The sequence below is a fragment of the Hypomesus transpacificus genome, unplaced genomic scaffold, assembly GCF_021917145.1.
Source record: "Hypomesus transpacificus isolate Combined female unplaced genomic scaffold, fHypTra1 scaffold_42, whole genome shotgun sequence".
In the NCBI taxonomy this organism is placed as follows: domain Eukaryota; kingdom Metazoa; phylum Chordata; class Actinopteri; order Osmeriformes; family Osmeridae; genus Hypomesus; species Hypomesus transpacificus.
In genome coordinates this window covers 1372821-1394877 of record NW_025813938.1, presented here as the reverse complement: position 1 = coordinate 1394877, position 22057 = coordinate 1372821, and the positions used below count along the sequence as shown (strand labels likewise).

At 48.7% G+C, this 22057-nt stretch overlaps 3 protein-coding genes across 10 annotated transcripts; 2 read left to right on the top strand and 1 right to left on the bottom strand.

The window, feature by feature from the left end:
• The first annotated feature begins 333 nt into the window (after window positions 1-333).
• On the top strand, window positions 334-12056 carry brd3b (bromodomain containing 3b). Of its 7 annotated transcripts, none has more exons than XM_047016645.1 (13): window positions 334-464; window positions 1831-2163; window positions 2703-2840; window positions 3134-3275; window positions 3493-3683; window positions 3873-4241; window positions 4342-4470; window positions 4626-4799; window positions 5356-5424; window positions 7193-7416; window positions 7666-7955; window positions 8321-8446; window positions 9304-12056. In XM_047016645.1, exons 2-13 carry the CDS (start codon window positions 1972-1974, stop codon window positions 9420-9422), a joined length of 2163 nt encoding a protein of 720 aa, XP_046872601.1. In that variant the 5' UTR covers window positions 334-464; window positions 1831-1971; the 3' UTR covers window positions 9423-12056. The 7 variants fall into 7 exon arrangements, with proteins under 7 accessions (XP_046872601.1, XP_046872602.1, XP_046872603.1 ...); XM_047016646.1 differs by having other exon boundaries at window positions 1826-2163; window positions 3876-4241; XM_047016647.1 differs by having other exon boundaries at window positions 1826-2163; window positions 7232-7416.
• Window positions 11113-13699, bottom strand: LOC124464797 (putative uncharacterized protein BRD3OS). Its single transcript, XM_047016651.1, has one exon. It carries the CDS (start codon window positions 13048-13050, stop codon window positions 12796-12798), a length of 255 nt encoding a protein of 84 aa, XP_046872607.1. The 5' UTR covers window positions 13051-13699; the 3' UTR covers window positions 11113-12795.
• A 779-nt stretch (window positions 13700-14478) lies between these two features.
• On the top strand, window positions 14479-21596 carry ankrd13a (ankyrin repeat domain 13A). 2 transcript variants are annotated; one of them, XM_047016794.1, is made up of 15 exons: window positions 14479-14755; window positions 15338-15473; window positions 15827-15951; window positions 16149-16194; window positions 16357-16500; window positions 16721-16910; window positions 17007-17073; window positions 17224-17305; window positions 17571-17632; window positions 17985-18115; window positions 18594-18751; window positions 18980-19111; window positions 19365-19543; window positions 19814-19878; window positions 19976-21596. In XM_047016794.1, exons 1-15 carry the CDS (start codon window positions 14657-14659, stop codon window positions 20169-20171), a joined length of 1812 nt encoding a protein of 603 aa, XP_046872750.1. In that variant the 5' UTR covers window positions 14479-14656; the 3' UTR covers window positions 20172-21596. The 2 variants fall into 2 exon arrangements, with proteins under 2 accessions (XP_046872750.1, XP_046872749.1); XM_047016793.1 differs by having other exon boundaries at window positions 15290-15473.
• Window positions 21597-22057: the final 461 nt, after the last annotated feature.

Genomic DNA, 22057 nt, shown 5'->3' with positions numbered 1-22057 from the left:
TGGGCAAATAAAGCTTTTATTTAGACAGGAATCTAATCCGGTCTGAGCTAGACGACAAGGTATGCTACACTGATTTACGGTTATCGTTGACTGATTAGTGTGTTCATGTGACTATGGTAATGACTGTTGGTTGGGCTAATTGATAGCTAGCGTTTAATTTACAGAGTTCAGACAACGTCAAACAGGGCAGTCGACGCCGAACTGAGTGGGCCAGAACCAGAACTTGGGTCTGAGCGCTGCATCCTGGGAAATGAAGTCCGTCCTTCAGGGACTTCGAGCTATTCCAAACGCTTTTTCGTAGAACAGCCACAAGGCCCAGGGTGCTCCACGGATATTGCGCATGTGCATGGAAGGAATCGCGCAGACAGCTGATAACTCATCTATTATGCCACTTCGCTAAATAAAAGGTGCCAGAAAACTGCGAACTAAACACCGCTGGAGCCATTTGAGGACAAAGCAATAAAGTAAAATTTGTTTTCATATTAGTTTTATTTAAATTATGTAATGCATTTCGCATATGGGTCTCAAATGCACTGAATATATAGGTTGCTTTTAAGGGAGTCCGTCTGCCCGCTCGGCGCCTTGAAACAATGCATAGCTAGCTACAAAGCGTACTTAGCTAGCGAGCTGGTTACATTTTGCTAGGGTCTGTAGGCTAGCTAGTGTACAGCTATAGTAACCATATCCTAAATAAAAATATTACATCTGCTTCGGTATTGATGCTACAGTGCTCATTTACTACTTTAGTTTAGTATTATTGTCTGGGACATCTGCTCCTGAATCACCGCGTGCACAAATAAGACTGCCAAATAGAAGCTAGCTGCATAGCTAACCAGTTTGTTAGCTAGCTATTTAGCATTGCATTGCTCTGCCCGCCATCTTTTCAAAGGAATATAATTATGATACGTGCTAGCAGCTAGCTACTTTCCACCTTTTCAGTTTAAGTTAAATATATAAGCTTGTTTTAGGATGTATTATCTTACGCTTACTGTTAGCGTGCAATTCAACTTGGTTGCTTAATTGGATAACGCTAGAGAGAACGCTGGCTGTGATAGCTTAGGCTAGCTAGTCCACATTACTTATCTTTGAAGCAAATGCTAGCTGGCTAACGTTACGTTATTTAGCAGTTCACCCACCGTGCATTAAGGTGAGTTAGTTGTGCTACAAATTTCTTTCTATATAGATCTAGGTAGCTAGATTACCGTCGAGAAATTAATGAAATGTCCATTTGGCAGTGAATGTGATTTATAATTTTGTGAACTAGTTAGCTACCTGAGTAGCTGTCACTCACAACTCTTATTGAACTCGTCAAATACTAGCTGACCAGGTCGTGTAACATCTGGTACTGGTCCCATGTCCGCGAGAACACCTATCTGGATTTGGCTACTGCTCCACGTGTATTTGATCATTATGAACTGTTTTGGTATATGTGATGATTTATTCGGCTTTAAATATTCCCAATGTTTAACGTTTAAACCCCATGTTTTGGATTGGCTTATAAATGTATTGAAATAAATAGGTACAAGTGATAAAACATTTCACAGCTGACACAAGGTATACGTTTAACCATACATTTTTATCCGAATTACGGACCAAGATCACATAAACGGGACTCGTAGTGCTAGTGTGTGTAAATAATTTCTCATGTGTTTGTATTAGAGGCAACTCACAGCAAGATGTTATTGATTATGGTGAGAACCGGTGTGCATTCGAAAGGTGTGCATCAGGCAATTCAGACGCCTGCCAGCTAAAATAGTTACCTCTGAGACGTTGGGTCCCTCGCTAGTGCCGTGATTTAACAGCCTCTGTGCTTCCTCTCTGCCAGGGCAGCTGTGCGATGGGATGTGAGTGTGCCTGGAGGACCACGGAGCAGAAAGAGGCGCCCTGTTTCCACTGAAGACCCCAGAACACGCGCTCAGACGTGCGTCACACACGCCAGGAGGAAGCAGGAAGTAGGAGTCCGCAGTCAGGATGTCGGCCCCGCCCGAGGCCACCCCGCCCCTCATCAACCCCCCAGCCCCTGAAACCTCCAACCCCACCAAGCCTGGCCGGAAGACAAATCAGCTGCAGTACATGCAGAACGTCGTGGTCAAGACACTCTGGAAGCACCAGTTTGCGTGGCCCTTCTACCAGCCTGTTGACGCCATCAAGCTGGGCCTTGCCGTAAGTCCACCGCTGGTCCAGACAAGGAGCAGGGCACGTAGACTGATCTGAGAAGGCCTTATGCCAGATCAACACAGAGGGATGTTCAGGATATCTGTTCAGCACAGGGGAACGTGTTTCACTTCAGCCTAGTATATCTATCTATATAAATAAAGATTGATTGATATCAGGAAAACATACTGTCTGCCGTTTCTAGTTAAGGGGATCGTTTTGTTGTAGTAGGAAGATGTAAACAACATGGTTCCTTCTGGTGTTCCAAGAACATGAATGTGTGGGCTTGCGTTGTGAAGCCCTTCTATGGGCAGGGATGTTGTTGGTCTTCCTGTTTGAAGGTGTTGTGTGGTATCGGGGTGGTGGGATGTTTACCTGTGCTTACCTGTGCTTACCTGTGTTTACCTGTGCTTACCTGTGCTTACCTGTGTTTACCTGTGCTTACCTGTGTTAACCTGTGCTTACCTGTGCTTACCTGTGTTTACCTGTGTTTACCTGTGCTTACCTGTGTTAACCTGTGCTTACCTGTGCTTACCTGTGTCCGGCAGGACTATCACAAGGTCATTAAGAGCCCCATGGACATGGGCACCATCAAGAAGCGTCTGGAGAGCAACTACTACTGGAGCGCCCAGGAGTGCATGCAGGACTTCAACACCATGTTCACCAACTGTTACATCTACAACAAGGTACCCACACACACATGTACACACACACATGTACACACACAGTGACTACCTGATCACTGTGCTGAGGAACAGACTGTTCCTTGACTCTGACCACTGAAATACTGTTTGAACGAGGGGCTTCTGAACATAATACTTCCAAAAAATAATAATACTAGTACAGTATTGTACTAGTTGTACGTATAAACAAGCATCTGCTCAGTGAATTCCTTGTAAAAAATGTACCCAGGCACCAGCACCAATGGATAAATGTAGGATAAAACACATTTGTTTCCTCTGATCTTCCTGCCCACCAGCCGACAGACGACATCGTCCTGATGGCCCAGGCGTTGGAGAAGATCTTCCTGCAGAAAGTGGCCCAGATGCCCCAGGAGGAAGTGGCCCTCCTGCCTCCAGCCCCCAAAAACAAGGCCCGGAAACCATCTGGCCCTGGTCAAGGTACCCCCCTGGCCCTGGCCTTCCTGCCCCGACTCCTTCTGCCCCCAGCCATGCCCTTTGACCCCTGTCCTGACCCTTTCCGGGCTGCTCTTGTGTCGTTTGTGTTGAGCAATTTGTGACACGTTGACCTTTCATGTGTGTGTTACCCAGGAATTTTTATGAGGAATGTTGCTGGAGAACACTCCAAGAGTAACTGTGTGTGTGTGTGTGTGTCCAGTGAGCCAGCTAGCAGAGTCGTCGGCCTCGCCCCCTACCACGTACCCCAGCACCCCGCCTCTCGCCCCTCAGGCACCCGTCATCTCAGCCACGCCCTCGCCTGTGCCAACCGTCGCCTCCGGCCCCGCGCCCACGCCCGCCCCAGCGCCGCCCGCACCCGCCATGATGCCCACCGCGCAGCCCGTCGTCAAGGTAACGACCGTCGTGGCGTCGAGCGTTTGCGAATGAACAGTCACCCCAGACATTCACAGACGGTTAGGGGAGGGGGCGGGGGAATCAGAATGTTGATGCAAGGTGTATGTCTGCCCCTGTGTGTGTGCGTGTGTGTGTGCGTGTGTGTGTGTGTGTGTGTGCGCGTGTGCGCCTGTCCGTCCTCCCCAGAAGAAGGGAGTGAAGAGGAAAGCAGACACCACCACCCCGACCACGTCAGCCATCGCTGCCAGCCGGAGCGACTCCCCGCCCCTGGACACCAAACAGGCCAAGGTGGCGTCCCGCCGCGACAGCGCCCCGCGCCCCCCCAAGCCGCCCCGCAAGGAGGAGGAGGGGGTGGAGGCGGGGGGGAAGAAGGGGCGGGCGGGGGCGGGGGCGGGGGAGCAGATGAAGCACTGTGACACCATCCTGAGGGAGATGCTGTCTAAGAAGCACGCGGCCTACGCCTGGCCCTTCTACAAGCCTGTGGACGCTGCTGCCCTGGAGCTGCACGACTACCACGAGATCATCAAACACCCCATGGACCTCAGCACTGTCAAGGTGACACACACACACACACACTGTAGTGGACCTCAGCACTGTAAACACACGGGCAGTGCTAGGTGGTGTTTGAGCAGCGGGGTACTTTGTGTCTACTCAGACCAAGATGGACAGCAGAGAATACCCCGACGCCCAGAGCTTCGCCACAGACGTGCGGTTGATGTTCTCCAACTGCTACAAGTACAACCCCCCTGACCACGAGGTGGTTGCCATGGCGCGCAAGCTGCAGGTACACACACAGAGCCATGGACGCGCGCGCACACACACACCCACCTAAGCTTGGTGGCGGAAAGCATAGCCCAGTGTGTGAACTTCTCAAACACTCTCACACATCTGTGTGTGTGTACATGTGTGTCTGCGTGTGTGTGTGTGTGTGTGCGGCAGGATGTTTTCGAGATGCGCTTCGCCAAGATGCCCGACGAGCCAGTAGAGGCGGCGGCGCCCCCGGTGGTCAGTAAGAGCACGGCGAGCAGCGACAGCAGTGCTGCCTCCTCCTCCACAGACAGCTCAGACTCCGAGGAGGAACGCGCAACGCGGCTGGCCGAGCTACAGGAACAGGTGGGCTCTACCAACCTCGGACCAAGACCCCCCCCCCGCGCCCTGCAGGGATGGACCGTCCCACCACCCCCCTCCCTTTCTCATGTTTAACGTAGCCTAGCAGAGTCACTAGAGCAGTCAGGGTGAACCAGGCCAGACAGACCCCTGAACATCCCCTGAGATAAGACAGAGAGGATCCCGACCTAGCGAGCGCCCCAGACCAGCACCCCCGGCCAGGGCAGCCCCAGGAGAGGACTGTAGCGTGGCTCTGGGGGGGAGGGAGCCTTGTAAGACTGCTCCACCTGTCAATCACCCACACCAGAACCAGGCCCCGCCCCCTTCACCACCTGTGAGGCAGTCTCCTGCAGTAGGCTACGTACACAGGGCCCTGGGTTAGCTACACTGGCTTGCATGTTGACACTGTACCTTGAGAAGCTTGGGAGAACCAAAGTCACCTCTTTAGCCCTCCCCCATGGACAAGCCAGGCCAGTAGAGTTGAGCTGTATTTCTGATGTTTACTGCTGTGTGGAGTGTATGTCTCTGACCCCCTGCCCCCCCCCTCTGGCTTTCTACCCAGCGGTTCACTCAGGAGCACCCCGCTGCCAAAAGGGCGGGGGGAAAAAACGGTTGTGCCAAACGTTTCCAGGTGATTTACCTCTTCCTTCCCAGTCCCACAATCCTCCTTGTTCAAACTGCACCGTGGTTAGAGAGCGCCAGGAGGGGGGAGGGGGGGTGACAGCTGGTGGTGGTGGTAGTGGTGGGGGGGGGTGGGGGGGGGTTGGTTGGGGTGGGTGGGTGGGTGGGTGGGAGGAGAATAATCATTGGATAGAGGCAGACAAGGAGGAAGATGAGGCAGTGGACCAGGCAGTGTGGAGGCAGAATTGAGGCAGTGAACTAGGTAGGGTAGCGGCAGCATTGAGGCAGTGGATGAGGCAGCAGACCAGGCAGTATGGAGGCAGCGGACCAGGCAGTGCGTAGCTGGGGCTGGGAGAGAAGGAGAGCGAGAGAGAGACCGGTCCAGATGGCGGCAGTAGAGTGGCTAGCGGGGCTCCAGGTGTGACTAGGGAGCTGCATGTGATCTCAGGACAGGAGAGAGAGACAACGTGACCTCAAACAACCTGATCTGTTATTAGCATCTTTTAGTGTTTGATCCCTCTTCGATGACCCTCCTGAATGGCTCTCTGTGTGAAGTGGAGTAAAGTGCTAGTCAGGTAGATAGGAATGTTGAAATGGTGAACTATCCCTTTGAAATGTTGACCACATGTAGGCCAGCGATGTGGATCCCCTCGTTCTGACCACAGAGAGGCCCTGTATGTGCATGACATGCTAACCCTGTCAACACATATTCCAACATCTCTACTGGTTGGGGCCCTCTGAACTCAAAGCAATTAGTCGGCTCAAATTCCTCCTTCCCGTGATACTGTGTGCTTCATTACAGGTGATATTGAAGGGATAGGTCACTTCATTCAACATTTTCGTTCTGTTTCTTTACAGAAGTGGCTAGCTACGTTTTGATTGGCTTAGCTAATGAATGAACCAATCCTCTTTCTCCCAATCCTAATGTGGAATGACACATTTTTTTGGATTTTTAAATTGGGGATCTTGATGAAAAGGGAAACATGGCAAATGTTTTAAAAAAGTGAACTATCCCTTTAAGTTGGCATCATAACTTTTTTGTGTCACTTAATTGCATCTAACCTGCCTGGGGAGGGAAACCGCCAATCATATTGCAATTGTGCTGAATCAGGGCTGATCTGGGAGTGATTCATATTTCTGTCTCTGTCTAAATGTCGGCCGAGGTGGGTGACTCATGATTAAAACCATTTCTCATCCCTGGTCTTCAGGGCTTGGTGTCCTGCATGTTCTAGATGTTTCTCTGCTCCAACACACCTGATTCAAATGAACGGGTCGTTATCGAGCTCCGGGAGAAGCCTGGTAATGACCCGTTCTTCGGAATTGGGTGTGTTGGATCAGGGAAACATCTAGAACAGGGGTTCCTGGTCCTCGGGCCTCCCTGCCCTGCATGTTTTAGACGTTTCCTTCGTTAGCAGGTTTCTGCATAACTAGATAACGACCCATTCATTGGAACCAGTTGTGTTGGAGCAGGGAAACATCTAAAACATGCAGGGCAGGGAGGCCAGAGGACCAGGATTGGGAACCCCTGATCTAGAACATGCAGGACATGGTCTCCTTCAGGACCAGGGTTGAGAAACACTGATTTAAAACCAAAAGGACAAAACAGATCTCTCTGTCTTGTGGAGGTGTGCCTGGGGTGGCTGTAATGGTGTCTGGAGATGCAGGTTGCTAGGAAACTGCACACTCCAGAGATGGCTGATGCCCCGCCCCCTTTGTCTTTTTGACCACGCCCCCTCCCCCCACGCCCCCCTCCCCCCCCACACACACACCACCCTCAGTTGAAGGCGGTCCACGAACAACTGGCTGTCCTATCACAGGCTCCGGTCAGCAAACCAAAGAAGAAGAAGGAGAAAAAGGACAAGGAGAAGAAGAAAGAGAAGGAGAAGCCGGCTAAGGGGAAGGTGGAGGACGAGAAGAGAGCCAAGACTCCGCAACAGACCAAGCCAGCCAATCAGAAGAAAGCTCCGGCCAGGAAAGCCAACAGCACCGTTACAGCCCCCAGGTACCGACGAGCCCTGACCCCCTAACACTGCCCCCGTCGTCCCCAAGACCCCTCTCTGTCTCCTGACCTCTTGTGACCCCCTAATCCCATCTGACCCCAGGCCCCTACGACCTCTCAGTCTGCCCCTCAACCCCTTAGTCCTCTGATCCTGTCTGATCCCGTTGACCCTGTTGACCCTGTCTGACCCCATCCATGCCCAGTCGCATTCCCGTCCAGCCAAGCAATAGCCGTGTCACCCTCGTCTCCTAGGCAACCGAAGAAGGGATCGAAGGCGGGGCCTGCGAACGGCGAGGAGGGGGAGGAGCCGTCCCTGCCGATGTCGTACGACGAGAAGCGCCAGCTCAGCCTGGACATCAACCGTCTCCCTGGGGAGAAGCTGGGTCGCGTCGTCCACATCATCCAGTCCCGGGAGCCCTCGCTGCGGGACTCCAACCCGGACGAGATCGAGATCGACTTCGAGACGCTAAAGCCGTCTACTCTGAGGGAGCTGGAGAGATACGTCAAGTCCTGCCTGCAGAAGAAACAACGCAAGCTGCTACGTAAGGCCTTGTGTGTGCGCGTGTGTGTGGACACACATCTCCTCCCTCTTCATCCCCACCGTTCTTTCTCTGTGTTCTCAGTCTTGTATTGTTTGACAGCTAATTCATTTTTCACTCTTGACCAAGCACTGTAAAACTCCATTCTGTTCTACCTCTCTCCGACCCTCTCTTTCTTCGTCTGTCTGTCTGTCCTTGTATCCTTCCAGTCAGTCTTACTGACCTCCCCGTCCCCAAGCTTCTGACAGATGGCCACATGCAGCCAGTAGAGACTAGAGGCTAGATGGTAGAGGTTGTAGGGGGGGGGGGGGGGATAGTTATGACACAACAGCACCTTGCCAGCTGATGCACTGCTGTGTCTCCTGCAGTGGGTTCTGGGAAAAAGAGTTCCAGGTCTAAGGAGGAGCTGGTTCAGGAGAAGAAGAGAGTGTTAGAGCAGAGACTACAGGACGTGAGCGGACAACTGGGCAGCAGCAAGAGATCGTCCAGAACAGGTATCTGCTGTTGGGCTGGATGTTCAGCAGGAGCACCTGTGGCCTCAAACAGACCTGCTCTGGAGAGAGAGAGAGAGATATAGAGACAGGCCTGCTCTGAAGAGAGAGAGAGAGTGAGAGAGACAGGCCTGTTCTGGAGAGAGAGAGAGAGAGAGAGAGATATATAGAGACAGGCCTGCTCTGAAGAGAGAGAGAGAGAGAGTGAGAGAGACAGGCCTGTTCTGGAGAGAGAGAGAGACAGGCCTGCTCTGGAGAGAGAGAGAGTGAGAGAGACAGGCCTGCTCAGGAGAGAGAGAGAGTGAGAGAGACAGGCCTGCTCTGGAGAGAGAGAGAGTGAGAGAGACAGGCCTGCTCTGGAGAGAGAGAGAGAGAGACGGGCCTGCTCTGGAGAGAGAGAGCCTGGGAGCTTTGAGGGAAACAGACAGGGTACACTGCAGTTTTAACAGACAGAGAGGAGATGAGAGGTTGAAAGGTTGGAGAGAGGATGTACGTTGATCAGGTCTCCAGTCTAGGTTTCTGTGCCCGTACTTTAAACACCTCAAACACGTGTCCTGGGCCCAGGGTGCTGTTTGAGTTCTCCATGCCCTGACCAGAGAGCTGTGGAGCACACACACCTGCCTTCCCTCTCCTCTCCTCTCTGGGTTCTCTGCTCTGTCATCTGGGACTCTGACGCTTTGGTTGTCCCCCTCTCCTTCACTCTATGAAACTGACTTTACTGGAAACTCTGTGTGTGTGTGTCAGTACATGTCCACATGTGTGTATATGTTTATTTGTGTGCGTGCGTCCGTATCTGCATCACATCTGTGTCCGTGTGTGTGTATATATGTGTGTTGATGACCCGTGTCTCTCCCCTACAGAGAAGGCGGCGGGCGCGGCTGCAGGGGGCGGGGCCTCCCGTCTGAGTGGCAGCAGCAGCTCCTCTGAGTCTGGCAGCAGTAGCTCCAGCGGCTCTAGCTCCAGCAGTGACTCAGACTGAACACACACACTGAACACACACACACGTATACACTCACATATACACACATACATGCACGCACACACGTGGATCCAGCTTCTGTAGTGACTCGGACTAAACACACATACACACAATAGATCTGTCTCCAGTAAGGACATGCGTACAAACACGTAGACACATAAAACACAAACGTGTGAATCCATCTCCAGTAATGACCCGGGACTGAACATACAGACATGTATCCACCTCTAGTTGTGACTCAGACTGAACACACACACACACCACCCGAAGGCCATTCGGAAGAGTTTCATCCTGAAGCCAGACTGTACATATGTGAGGCCCTCTCGCTCATTTAACCCTTTTCTAGCTACTAGTGCTAATCTCCTTGGAGGACCTTCTCTCTGAGGACCAGCAGGCGTGGTCTGAGGAACCTGACCCTGTGTTGTACGTAGAGGCCTGTAGAGTCGTACGGCCAGTAGGAACAGAGTGAGACTGCAGTATCTGACTGTCCCTAGTCTCTCTGTGTTGTGCTGCCCTACAAGGGCACCGCCTGGTACCACCACCACCCCCACCTTCCTCTACAGAGAGAAAGAAGAACGTGTCACTTCCTCTACGGACAGGAAAAACAACGTGTCACTTCCTCTACAGACAGGAAGAGCAACGTGTGACTTCCTCTACGGACAGGAAAAGCAAAGTGTCACTTCCTCTACAGACAGGAAGAGCAACGTGTCTCTTCCTCCACAGACAGGAAGAACAACGTGTCATTTCCTCTACAAACAGGAAGAGCAACGTGTCATTTCTTCTACGGACAGAAAGAGCAACGTGTCACTTCCTCTACGGACAGAAAGAGCAATGTGTCACTTCCTCTACGGACAGGAAGAGCAACGTGTCACTTCCTCTTGTTTATCCCGGTTGACCACGGCTGCTGTCTGGGAGGCTCGTTGTCGTTATCCCCAGAGGGGAATCCTGGACGACAACACTAAAGACTTGTTTCCGTGGCTACGATAGGTCCCTTTCCCTGGCAGACTACTGCGCCCCCCCTGCCCCGCCGCTCCCTCACCTCAGCAACATTCCAGAAGCATCCACGGTCAGAGGGTTCTAGCCAGCGCCGTAAACACCGGCGGCTCTGGACCACAGCTACCGATCAACTCGGAAACAGTATCGCCACGGTTACAGCATATTTGTGGTTACTTCAGTCGTAACAGGATTAACGATGATGTCATTGAAACGTTCCGTGGATTCAGAATGACATTTGTTTTTTTTGTTTTTTTAAGTGACATCTGGAGAAGCATGGTACACGTCTCAATCCTGTCCACCTCCAGGGTCACCCCCAGGGTCACCTCCAGGGTCACCCCCAGGGTCTCTCTGACCTCTGACCTACCTGCAGCCCCCAGGCTTGCCGTCTATTTGCAGAGCGTCAGAGGCCAGAGGTCAGGACGTCAGTTAACCCAACACTACTTCTTCATATTTCTTCACGGATTGTGTTGATGTCTTTTACGTGTCTCATATTTTGTACCAGTGTTTGTTTTGATACTCCCCACTCCCTGACCCCAGTACACAGGGCAGACCAGACTAATTATTGGGGTTGAACTGCCCTGACAGACAAACCTACGAGTCCACCTCTGATTCTCCACTAATCAGCTCCTCGAGTGATATGTCCAGTTAGTCGATTTAGAATTTGTTCTGCAGAGCAGTTAAGACTGGGTTTTTCTTTTTTCCCCTAGGGTTTTCCTCCTACTTTATTCGCTGTTTCTCTAGCTCCTGTCTCTTTCACTCCTCTCTCTGCCAGTGGTGGGGCAGTGCCACAACCTGGCACCTGCCATTACTGCCACCAGTCATTTCTGAATGTAATACAATGGTTTGTTTGTTTGTTTATCAGACAGCGGTTCTATTGAAATGTTTCATTTTTTCCTATTCTGGTGTAACAAACACTAACTGTAGCCTGGTTCTCTGTAGTATTTGTGTGAAAAACACATAAAAACAACTTAATTAGTTTACTGAACACAGGACACATGACAGTCTGTTCAAAGTAAATGTCACCCATCTTTTTGTTTTCTATTTGAGCATAGCGAGACCTTTTGTAAATCAAGCTAGTGAACTATGTTGTGATTTGCTCTCTGGTCTTCCTTCCAAATTCCAAATCATGTATTCAGGTTGTTTGTTTGATACCTTGTGTTATACAGCTGTGGTGACTGATGACAGACGTGGCTCTGTTTTATCTGACGTGATAAGTGTGACTGTCTCCCGTCAGTCCTACGGCCAGAGGAGGGGACTTCCCAACGCCTGGTGACCCACAACACAGACAGCATCAGCTGGATTAGCTGACTGATGAAAGGGGATATGAGTAGAAGTCTTTTCATCATATTCACTCATTTTTGTTTTTAGTTTCATGGTCAATTTATAGTTGATTTTATATTTTAATTAAATGATTTTATGTATTTGCATGCACTCCGACTGATAACTTTTCTCAGATATTCTTTGAGCACTGTATGGTATCTCGTGCAGACAACAGCCCTGGAGGAATCATCATCCTAACCTCCAGGCCACCTGGGGGAGAACAGACAAGCAAAGCTGAATGAACTGATGTAATTACTTCTATGGGATCCCTTATTTTCTGAGTTCCTTTGTTTTCATAAATAAACTACATAAACGTAACCTGTGGATGTGTGGTTCTCTGTAGAACACCTCTGATGCCTTGTGACCGTGCCCTACAGAGACTTGATCACCACAACATCGTCTGGTTGCCCAGTAGCTTGTTGTAGTCCAGGCCTGTGATGCTCCATGACTGGACTGGCTCTAAGGAAGCCAGCAGAGCCTGTGCTTCAAAACAAACTTGTATAAATGAGTTTTTTGCCTTTTCGAATAAAGTTTTATTGACCGTGTGGTAGTCAACCCTGTTTCAGCACTCCTGTGTGACATGAGGATTAGATCCTGTTATCCTGGATGGATCTTCAGAAAGTTTGACTGATGTGTAGTACTGTACGTTGTAATAGTTCGTTAAAGTGGTTATTTCACGGCCCGTGTAGATTTTCTCCTCTGCATTCTTTCATGTCCCGCAAGTGTGCTGAAGCCAGATTGTATAATCATTTTTGGGTCGCTAATGGGTCCATGGAGGTATGCCCTAGTAGCACATCTTCGTTTGAAACGATAGCTTGAAACATTCAAAATATAAACACGTAAAAACATGACTATTTACAAAATAAATTGTATATATAACATACAAAAATATTACACTGCAATGAATGTACCGCGGACGTGTTCTGACATGAAGGCAAGAAATATGTAACACTGTAATGCATGCCTCAAACCAGGCTTACCCCCCATGACCAGATACACATACTGACACAGTCATTTACCACCAAGGACATTTTCAGTACGTCTCTTGTGACAGCTGTCACATAATTAGACAAATCCTGGAACGGCCGCTGGTCTCAGCGGCATCAAGGGTGTTTTTATCCCGTACTACGACGGCTTGGTTCCCGTATTGACTGTACCATGTACTCTGACTCCGACTGAGGTAGTTTGCTGGCGGTGCCTGTTCCAGTTCCAGCTGTTGTTGTTGCCAGATGAGCAGCGATGTGTCTCTAAACCTCAGCCGGGCATAACCCTCGGATAGAGCTTTCTCGGCCAAAGGATATCGTTCCGACATCTTACAATTACAAGTCTCTCTTTGTCCCTTTTTAGCTCATCTTTGGCAGGGGCGGGGCATGGTCTTGCGTAGGTGCTGAGTTGCTGATGTTATCCTTTCAATGCCTTCCTGGAAAGTTCAAATCACGATTACTGTCAGATGCATAGCTGCTACCAAATAAAGAGCCAGCTACGAAACCTGATCCGATCCGATCCTGACGTCCCAAATCGTGAAAAATGCTGATGCCTACACTCCTAATAATAGCAGCCTGCAAAACAGTCTTGCATGGTTATGGTTAGCCTTCTGCTAACGTTAGCACTAACTGGCTTTTACTGTCGAGTAGCCTACTCCACTTCTCGCAGCTTACTGCTGTTTTTCAGAAAAGTATAACATTTTCCCAGCTAGCTAGGCTAGCTAGCTGATGTCACATAGTTTTTAGACAAGCCTTAAAAATTGCGTTGATGATGCTGCCTATAGCAACGGTACTCACACAAACCTATCCGACAGGAATCATTAAAAAAAAAACGTTGTTCCATATAAAATGGAATTTGACTAGTGCGTGAAACATTAAACCATCCATAGAACAAGCACACTTATATTTTAAAACGGCAAAATGTTTATGATGATGATTAGAAAATGTATTTCAATGTAAAAACATCAGATTGCAACATCCGGGAGGCCAAGGTACTGCTTGCCTCAGACCGGACCTCTCTCCTTCAGACCCCAGGCTGTGATTGTATGACTGATCTGCAGCTACACCTGGATGAGAGGGGCCTGAGGAGTGAGGTCTGCAGTTTGACCCTTCTCAGAGAAGTGAGGTGGGAAATGTGAAATTACATTTTTTAGGCTCCATCTTTTGAGAAACCTCAATTTCCAAACCTTGAATTTATGTATATGATTTTTGTTTTACATTTAAATCAATTCCAATTCCAAAAAATTCAATTTTAAAGAGGTTAAGTCAAAACGAACATATTCAAAACCTTTTAAAATTCAAAACAGTATCACTGATTTTCTTCCATATACGGTTCCCAATGTTAATAGGTGTGTTCGACTTCATGCAGCACCGGTGGCGCCGACAGCCGGCTGCAGCAGGCTGCCTTGAAGCTGAGAATGCCATTGGCTGCTTCAATTCAGCCGGGCTGCAGGGGGTTGCAGGCGACGCCGGCGCTGCATGAAGTCGAATGCACCCAATGGTTCGCAGAACCGCTTTGCCTCTCCGCGTTGATTGGTTTCGCCTTTGTTTTGGAATGACCCACTTTTTATGGAGGGATGTATTATTAGTGACAATATTGATATCAGAAATGTATTTTATCAAATGTAATAGCAACATTTGTATTTACTGCAAAGTAAGACCTCTACTGATTTAAAGTAATAACCAAAATGCAAAAAAATAGGAAATTATTTACTTCCTAACACCCCCACAACAATAGACTCAACTTGGCACTTCCTTATTTTGCAAAAGTTTCATTTGTGAAAAGTTAGCAATCACGACTCAACTTAAGGCATAAAACCGTGTACATAAAATGAATTAATATCACACATGATTAATAATAGGGTTTAGTACTGCTTTCACATGGCCATTCATGTGAGCTAGTTTTCTCATTTGATAAGTTCGACGAGAAGGAAGATGCTGTCAGAGGCCAACGAAGATTTCAGGGTTAAGTTTCCGCTGCATTTCTCGGTCTGGGGAAATGATTACAGGATATTGGAGAGCCAGTTATTTCAGGTTTGTGACAATTTCAATGTAATATCTTACTGCAGAGCTGAAGCCGAGGTTCTTGTTTTCTTCTTTTTCTTACACCATAGCCCAGCTTTAGTTTGCCTGGTATGCTAGCTGGCTAGCTAGTCTACTTTTTGACGACGCACTGACACCCCACCAGCTTCTAGCTAGCTAGCGTTATATAGGGAAATACTCAGACTAACTACTAATGAAATGTCAGTGTCGGTGTGTATTTTTGATATCGTCTACGGCTACCGCACCGTCTCTTGTTAGTAGCTAGCACTAGTTCTGTACTGTAACAGTTTAGCCAGCCAAGCTAACTAATAGCTACATAATAAACAGCCCCTTCTCTGCTTACAGTGCCATTATTTACAAGAGCCATGCCAACAACGTCATTTAAATTTGAATTTGACATCAGCTGGAATGGCCACAGTACATAACCATGACATCGCTAAGATTTCCAGTGATTTCATGCAGCTTAGAAACTTTAAACATTCTATTATAAATTCAATCACGACACTTGTCGTTCTTGTTTTTAAGGCTCAACCTTGCGATACTGGGAACATTGCCGTTTCTTCCTTTCCTCAGCATGATATCGAGGCAGTGGACCCCCGAGGGAGAACGGCGCTCCACCTGGCCGTGTCGTTAGGCCACCTGGAGTCGGTGAGAGTGCTTCTGCGACATGGTGCAGAAGTTACCAAAGAGAATGCCAATAACTGGACAGGTTAGTCTGGCTCTTAACAGGCTATTACAGCATCCTGGAACTCAGCCAGGATGCCTTGTGGTCTCATTTGTTTATAGTAGGCTTGTCATTCAGCATAACTCACTGTTATTGATATATAGATACATCGATTGATCTATCAACAGTAAGAAACTTCCAGATGAATGTCTGCCTCTGTGGGTTCTCTCTCCCTGCCTTAGCGAGACAGTTTCAACTCTAGCTGTTCATACAATACCTTTTTGTCTGGTCACACAAGGGGTGTTTATAGTTTGTGCTGGTGGAAACAGTTGACATCATTGTCAGGGCTTATGTAAACTCTCTAGCTAGCTATCTCTCATCCACTTCTGTTTGTTTAGTGCTACAGGAAGCAGTCAGTACTGGAGACCCAGAGATGGTTCAGCTGGTGCTGCAGCGTCGAGACTACCTCAAAGCCTCCACCGCCTTGGGAGGAGTTCCAGAGTTGCTGAGCAAGATCCGAGAGGTGTGCTCTCTCCTTCCTCTGTTGCCCTTGCCAGTGTCCCCCCCACCTTCCCCCCCTTGCCTGTTTCCCCTTTCTCTGTGCCCCGACTTGTTCCACCTTTCCCTCCTGCCTACAGTATTCTCAGTAATCACACTAGCACGCTGATTGCTTAAGAAATGAAAGTTGTGGTCTCACATATTCCTTTTTCTCACCTTCAGTCTCCAGATTTCTACATGGAAATGAAATGGGAGTTCACAAGTTGGAGTAAGTTTGATCATATTAGACTAAATTAAATAAAGAAAAAGTCATTATTGGTTAAGTCCTTCTGTCCAGAACATTTTGCCCCGCCAATACATGACAGCTGGTGCCAGTATAAACAAATAAATAAACCCAAATAAAATGTGTGTAACTGTAATTGTGGTTCAGTTCCTCTGGTGTCGCGGGTGTGTCCCAGTGACGTGTGCCGCATCTGGAAGAGCGGAGCCAGCCTGCGTGTGGATGCCACCCTGCTGGGCTTCGAGAACATGACCTGGATCAGAGGACGCCGCAGCTACATCTTCAGAGGAGACGGTACGTTCACCTGGCCTGGCCAGCCGGGAGCTTCACACATCTTGGTCTCTGTGTGTGTGTGCATGTCTCTGTGTGTGTGTTTCATGTCTGAAAGACGCGGTGGCATAACTGAGCAAGGGACTTCCCATCATTGCCCACAACCTGATTTGTCTCTCTCTCGCTCTCTCTGTGTCTTTTTTTCTCTCTCTCTCTGTTTGTCTGTGGTTGTTCCCTGTGGCAGACACGTGTACAGAGTTGATGGAGGTGAACCATGACGAGGAGGTGGTGGACACGGAGCGCTTCGACATCTCGCGGGAGATGGAGGATGTGACCATGGACTCCATGCAGCCCGCCGAACAGGAAGTGGCCAAAAGACTGACCACTCCAGTTGTCAACACCTTCCTAGACACTACGCTTATTGCATTTGAGAGGCAAGGCCCGATTGTAAACCTCAACTGCCATCGTCCATTGTTGTTTTGCTCAAATATAAAAAATATAATCATATAATAATTTTTTTATCACATCAGGAATAAGTCTGGGATTTGGGGTTGGAGGACTGACAAAACTGATGTTGTCAATGGATTCGAAGCTAAGGTACATGACAGACGATTGTCAATTAGGACCCTCACACACGTGTTCTGATTTCCAGTTGTCTGCTCTCTAAGCTGTGTGTGATCCTGTGTGATGTCACCTGATCCTGTGTGATGTCACCTGATCCTGTGTGATGTCATGTGATCCTTGCAGGTTTTTGCTGTGAACAACGTTAACGTGGTGATCAGGACCAGGACTGAACACCTCACAGACGAGGAGAAAGCGAGGATCAAAAGTACGGGATTTATCCGTGTCGTTCTGGCTTCCTGTGTGTCAGTGGTCTTCAACCCTGGTCTTCAGGGCCCACTGTCCTACATGTTTTAGATGTTTCCCTAAACATCTAAAACATGCAGGACAGTGGGCCCTGAGGACCAGGGTTGAGGCCCACTGCTGTGTATAACAAACAGTTGTCTGAGACAGGGTGTTGGAATGTTGTTATGTTTGGCATTTATGACACTAGCAGGGCATTGACGATGTGTAATGAGCCTTTTCACTTCTAGGTGAGAGGAATGTTCTGGAGTCACTGCTGGGGACTGTAGAACAGCAAATCAACGCTCAAGGGGTAAGAGTCACAGGACAAGCCAGCGTTAAACCCTCATACACTCACAGTCAAACCCCCTTTTAAATAGATAAACACAGTCCGTTTACTGTCGGTGCTGCGAAGGTGGCTCCTGGAGCCTGTTCCACAAAGCCAGTTTCCTATCCCTGGCTTATTTGGTAAACTGGCTTCATGGAACGGGCCCTCGGAGTTCCTCTATCAGACTGTGTTGTGTTGACAGGACCTCACCCTGGAGTTCCTCTATCAGACTGTGTTGTGTTGACAGGACCTCACCCTGGAGTTCCTCTATCAGACTGTGTTGTGTTGACAGGACCTCACCCTGGAGTTCCTCTATCAGACTGTGTTGTGTTGACAGGACCTCACCCTGGAGTTTGCGACGGCCACAAACCCCACTGCCATCACTCCTGAGGAGTACTTTGACCCGGACTTCGACCTGGAAGACCGAGACATCGGGCGTCCGATAGAACTCACCATCCGAACTCAGAAGTGAGAACTTCCTCCACTTCACCAGGAAGAGAGATCTGTTCACTTTGTGAGAAAGCATGGATGAATAGGCCTAGGCTGGGAGATTATGTTGAGTGGTGGTCGTCAGTCCTGGTTCTCAGGGCCCACTGTCCTCAATGTTCTAGATGTTTCCCTGCTGGTTCTAGATGGTCATTAACAGCCTTCTGCAGAAACCTGATAACCGACCTATTCATTTGAACCAGGTGTGTTGGAGCAGGGAAACATCTAGAAAATGCAGGACAGTGGGCCCTGAGGACCAGGGTGGAAGACAACTAATGTAGATGATGTGAGGTGTTGGTACAGCTCAGGGGTAGAAAATTTGCCCTACAAATGGACAGGTCACCAGTTCAGCCCCCTCCACACCTGTACTGTATGGCTGTGGCTTTGGACAAAAGCAGCTGCTTGGTGAATCAGCCGCTGTGGTTGATGTTATTCTCTGTCCCCCCTCCCCTCCGTGCAGGTTCAAGGGGACGTTGTGGATGAGCGAGGACCACCCCCTGTCGCTGGTGGAGCAGGTCACCCCCATTATCGACCTCATGGCTCGGACTAGCACTCACTTTGCACGCCTGAGAGACTTCGTCACCCTCAAGTTCCCTCCTGGGTTCCCCGTGAAAATAGGTCGAGTGACTCGACACTTTTTCACTTTTGTCTTTCCAGTTATTGCATGAGTTATTGTGTATTCCTCAAAATTATAGTAATCATATCACAAACACTGTACAATTTATAGTGTAGACATTATGTGAAATATTTACGTAAAATTGGATTTCAACCTGAACTCTCAAATCTGCATACCCTGAAACTTCTTGTAGTGACGTGATGAAACATGCGTGTGGTTGCCTCTTGCAGAAATCCCCTTGTTCCACGTGCTGAACGCACGGATTACCTTCGGTAGCGTCAACAAGTGCAGCACAGCAGAGTCGGTAGAGACTCCGCCCTCAGCGACCACGCCCTTTCCCTCGGAGGACGGCGAGGTTGCCGGTAAGAGATGAAAACATACACATGACATCACACACACATAAGAAAACACCACATGACATCACACACACACAAGAAAACACCCACATGACATCACACACACATAAGAACGTTGAGGTTTCATGGTTGTAAAACCTCAACGTCTCTTTGGAAAAAAGCGTCCAGCTGACTGACTGTGTTATCGTAATTAAAGGTTAAAATGAATATTCTGATGCTAAAGTAGCTTGTTTTGCTACCGTTGACCTCCTCCCTTCAGCCCCTCCCCCCTCCGCAGCGCCTCCCCCGTTCCAGGTGTGCCCGTCGGTGTTCGTGGTCCCGCCTAACTACCGTCTTCGAGGCGGGAGCCGGCACGCTCCGGTATCCAACAACGACGAGGAGCTGCTTCAGTACGCCATCCACCAGAGCCTGCTGGACACCAGCGGAAGCCCAGCCCAGGTCTGCTCCACCCTCCACGGCACAGCCACACCCAAGGGCAGGATTGCCCACCCCTGCCCAAAGGCTTAGGTTGTGGGGGGATGGTGGTTGGATAACCCCCTTCCCCCAATACACCGACGATGTTTCAATATTATTAATGTTGTGTTATGTTACTTCAACATTAATGTTCAACACAAATCTACGCCCTTGACCACACCGCTCGACATCGGGTCTGGTTGTGTTCTCAGATCCACGTCCCTGTCTGATGTTTCCGTGTTGGTCTTGTCCTAGGAGCTGAACTGGGACAACGCCAACGGGGACTTTGCTGAACTACTGCCAAGCAGCTCAAGCGACAGGTACGCAACATCCAACAATGCTAAGACGGCCATTTTGACGCTTTTGAGTATGATTTTTGCACACAAAAACGAAACAAAAATCCTGCTGTCGTTCCAGAAGCATCCCAGAGGGGGCGCCAGTGGACCTGGGAGACGGGAGTCCGTCCGGGTCCAGCTCAGCCTCCAGCCGTGACGCGGAGCTGCGTCTGGCCATGGAGCTGTCTGCCCGCGCCCAGATGGAGGAGCAGAGGAGGAGGAAGGAGGAGGAGGAGGAGCTGGAGAGGATACTGCAGCTGTCTCTAACAGAGAAGTAGCAGGCTGGACCAGGTGACACATTTTCAACGAGGGACGATGACACCGTGCCATAACTGCGTTGGCACTTCCTGTCAGAGATACAACCACTTGACCCCAGCCTACCTTTCCAACCTTCCACCACAACCCACTATGCAACCTCTTGTAATTTATGTAACGTGTCGTGAATTCTGCCAATTCAGGTTATCTGTTTTCAATGGTATGACAGTAATTTTCCAATTTCTGGTATGAAAAACGATTCTCCTTTTGTATAGTTCCATCTCTGCATAGTACTTAGTCACTCCGAAAGTCATCTGTGTCGTATGAGATTATTTTGGAAGGTTTTTCTAGGTTGCAACCTGTGATGCACCTGTATTAGTTGTTTATTGTCAAAAGCCGAAGTTGAATCTGTCATAGTTGTGAGGGGACGGTTCACAGTTGTGCTCATGACCACAGTCCTGTACCCCACTAAACCTCCCAGACGGTTGTGTTCTGACTGAAGATAGAATATCTCAGGGTTCCATCATTCTACAGTCCCTAATTGCTTCGAAACATTTTGTGAAAGTATATTCCTTTAAATCTAGTCACAGATATGGTAATTCCTTATACTAAAATCAGACCAAGTCGTAACTATGACTTGCTGCTGTGTATTCCTGTTTGCCTCCCTGTCCCTGAATAACGCCAGGCCGTTTGGTCGAAAGCGGAATACTTCTGGAAAAGTTCCCAGCTACATTCCGCTTGTGCCGTGGTATCAAAGTAGACCTCCCGATACTCGTAGACCAACTGCACGGTAATTCGTCTCTGACGTGCGGCGTGTTCCTGTGCGTCCAATCAGGAGCGCGTTCCTGCTGTCCTCGACTGGGCGGGTTTCAACTCTGTTCGTTGTCCTTTAAAAGTAGCAGCATTGACCATGACCACCTCAACTCCAACAAGCAATAGCATCTGCCACTGTGCCTGTCAGGGGATTACACCTGTGCAGTTCAGAGGTGTTCAGCCACTATCCATTGCAACATGGCCGTTTCATAACCAGGGAAATGTCTCTGGTTACCAGTCGCCACAAACAGCAGGGTTTAAAAGGAAACTTAGCATGGTTCTGTACCTAGTTGTGACTATGATGGACTTTTGTGACCTGATGTAAATGCAACTTGAGCTTTCAGAGCTTTTCAGTAGATTGTAGCTGAGTGTGTCATCAGGTGTGCGGCTCAGCCAGTCTGCTTTCTCTGATGTGGCTGACTGGGGTGTCGTGTTTGTGTCAGGTCCGTCCCACGCCACCAAGACCAAACTAATCAAACCCAGAGAAGCAACTTTGATATGCCTTACATCCTTCCAGAAGAGATTAAAGGGTTTCAACTATACATTACTGATTTTGGGGAACATGCAATTAATTCACTGAGGTATTTACAATGATAAACCAATGTTAAAAAAATAAAAAACGTGATTAATTTCTTTATCTGGTTTTGTGGGGGCTTGAGCTTTTAACTGCTTATGATCAAATTGCCAAACTGTTGAACAGTCTACTGTAACTATGGTGACTAAGGGTACATTTGGGGAAGTATTTGTACTGCTTCCTTTGCTAGCAGAAAAAGCTTATTTTTTAACATGCTCAAGAATTCAAAAAACATCTGTCAATTGTGATGTTGGTCTCTACATCTTTCTTAAATAAACGCACTTTATTTAAAAAATGGTTTATTACTTTAAATTTTGAGAAAACTACAGCTTGTTTATATGTATGGTTGCAGTACTCACACAGACATTACCAAAAGGAGATTCTACACATTTTATCGTTTATAAAAACCAGAACTGATAAATATGACTACTGTCTCATAGAACATGTTCTAATTGTAAGGCAGGGAAGCTGTAGTTCTGTTGAGGTTTGAGGAACAAACATTATGTATGATTGGATGTTGTG

What these genes read in the sequence shown, in the direction of transcription:
- LOC124464797 (XM_047016651.1), bottom strand. Translation starts at nt 13,050, where the DNA reads ATGTCGGAACGATATCCTTTGGCCGAGAAAGCTCTATCCGAGGGTTAT.
- ankrd13a (XM_047016793.1), top strand. Translation starts at nt 14,657, where the DNA reads ATGCTGTCAGAGGCCAACGAAGATTTCAGGGTTAAGTTTCCGCTGCAT. An exon ending in TGCTGAGCAAGATCCGAGAG is followed by an intron (nt 15,952 to 16,148) that starts GTGTGCTCTCTC and finishes TCTCACCTTCAG; the next exon opens with TCTCCAGATTTCTACATGGA. An exon ending in ATGGGAGTTCACAAGTTGGA is followed by an intron (nt 16,195 to 16,356) that starts GTAAGTTTGATC and finishes ATTGTGGTTCAG; the next exon opens with TTCCTCTGGTGTCGCGGGTG.
- brd3b (XM_047016645.1), top strand. Translation starts at nt 1,972, where the DNA reads ATGTCGGCCCCGCCCGAGGCCACCCCGCCCCTCATCAACCCCCCAGCC. An exon ending in CCATGGCGCGCAAGCTGCAG is followed by an intron (nt 4,471 to 4,625) that starts GTACACACACAG and finishes TGTGTGCGGCAG; the next exon opens with GATGTTTTCGAGATGCGCTT. An exon ending in CAAGAGATCGTCCAGAACAG is followed by an intron (nt 8,447 to 9,303) that starts GTATCTGCTGTT and finishes TCTCCCCTACAG; the next exon opens with AGAAGGCGGCGGGCGCGGCT.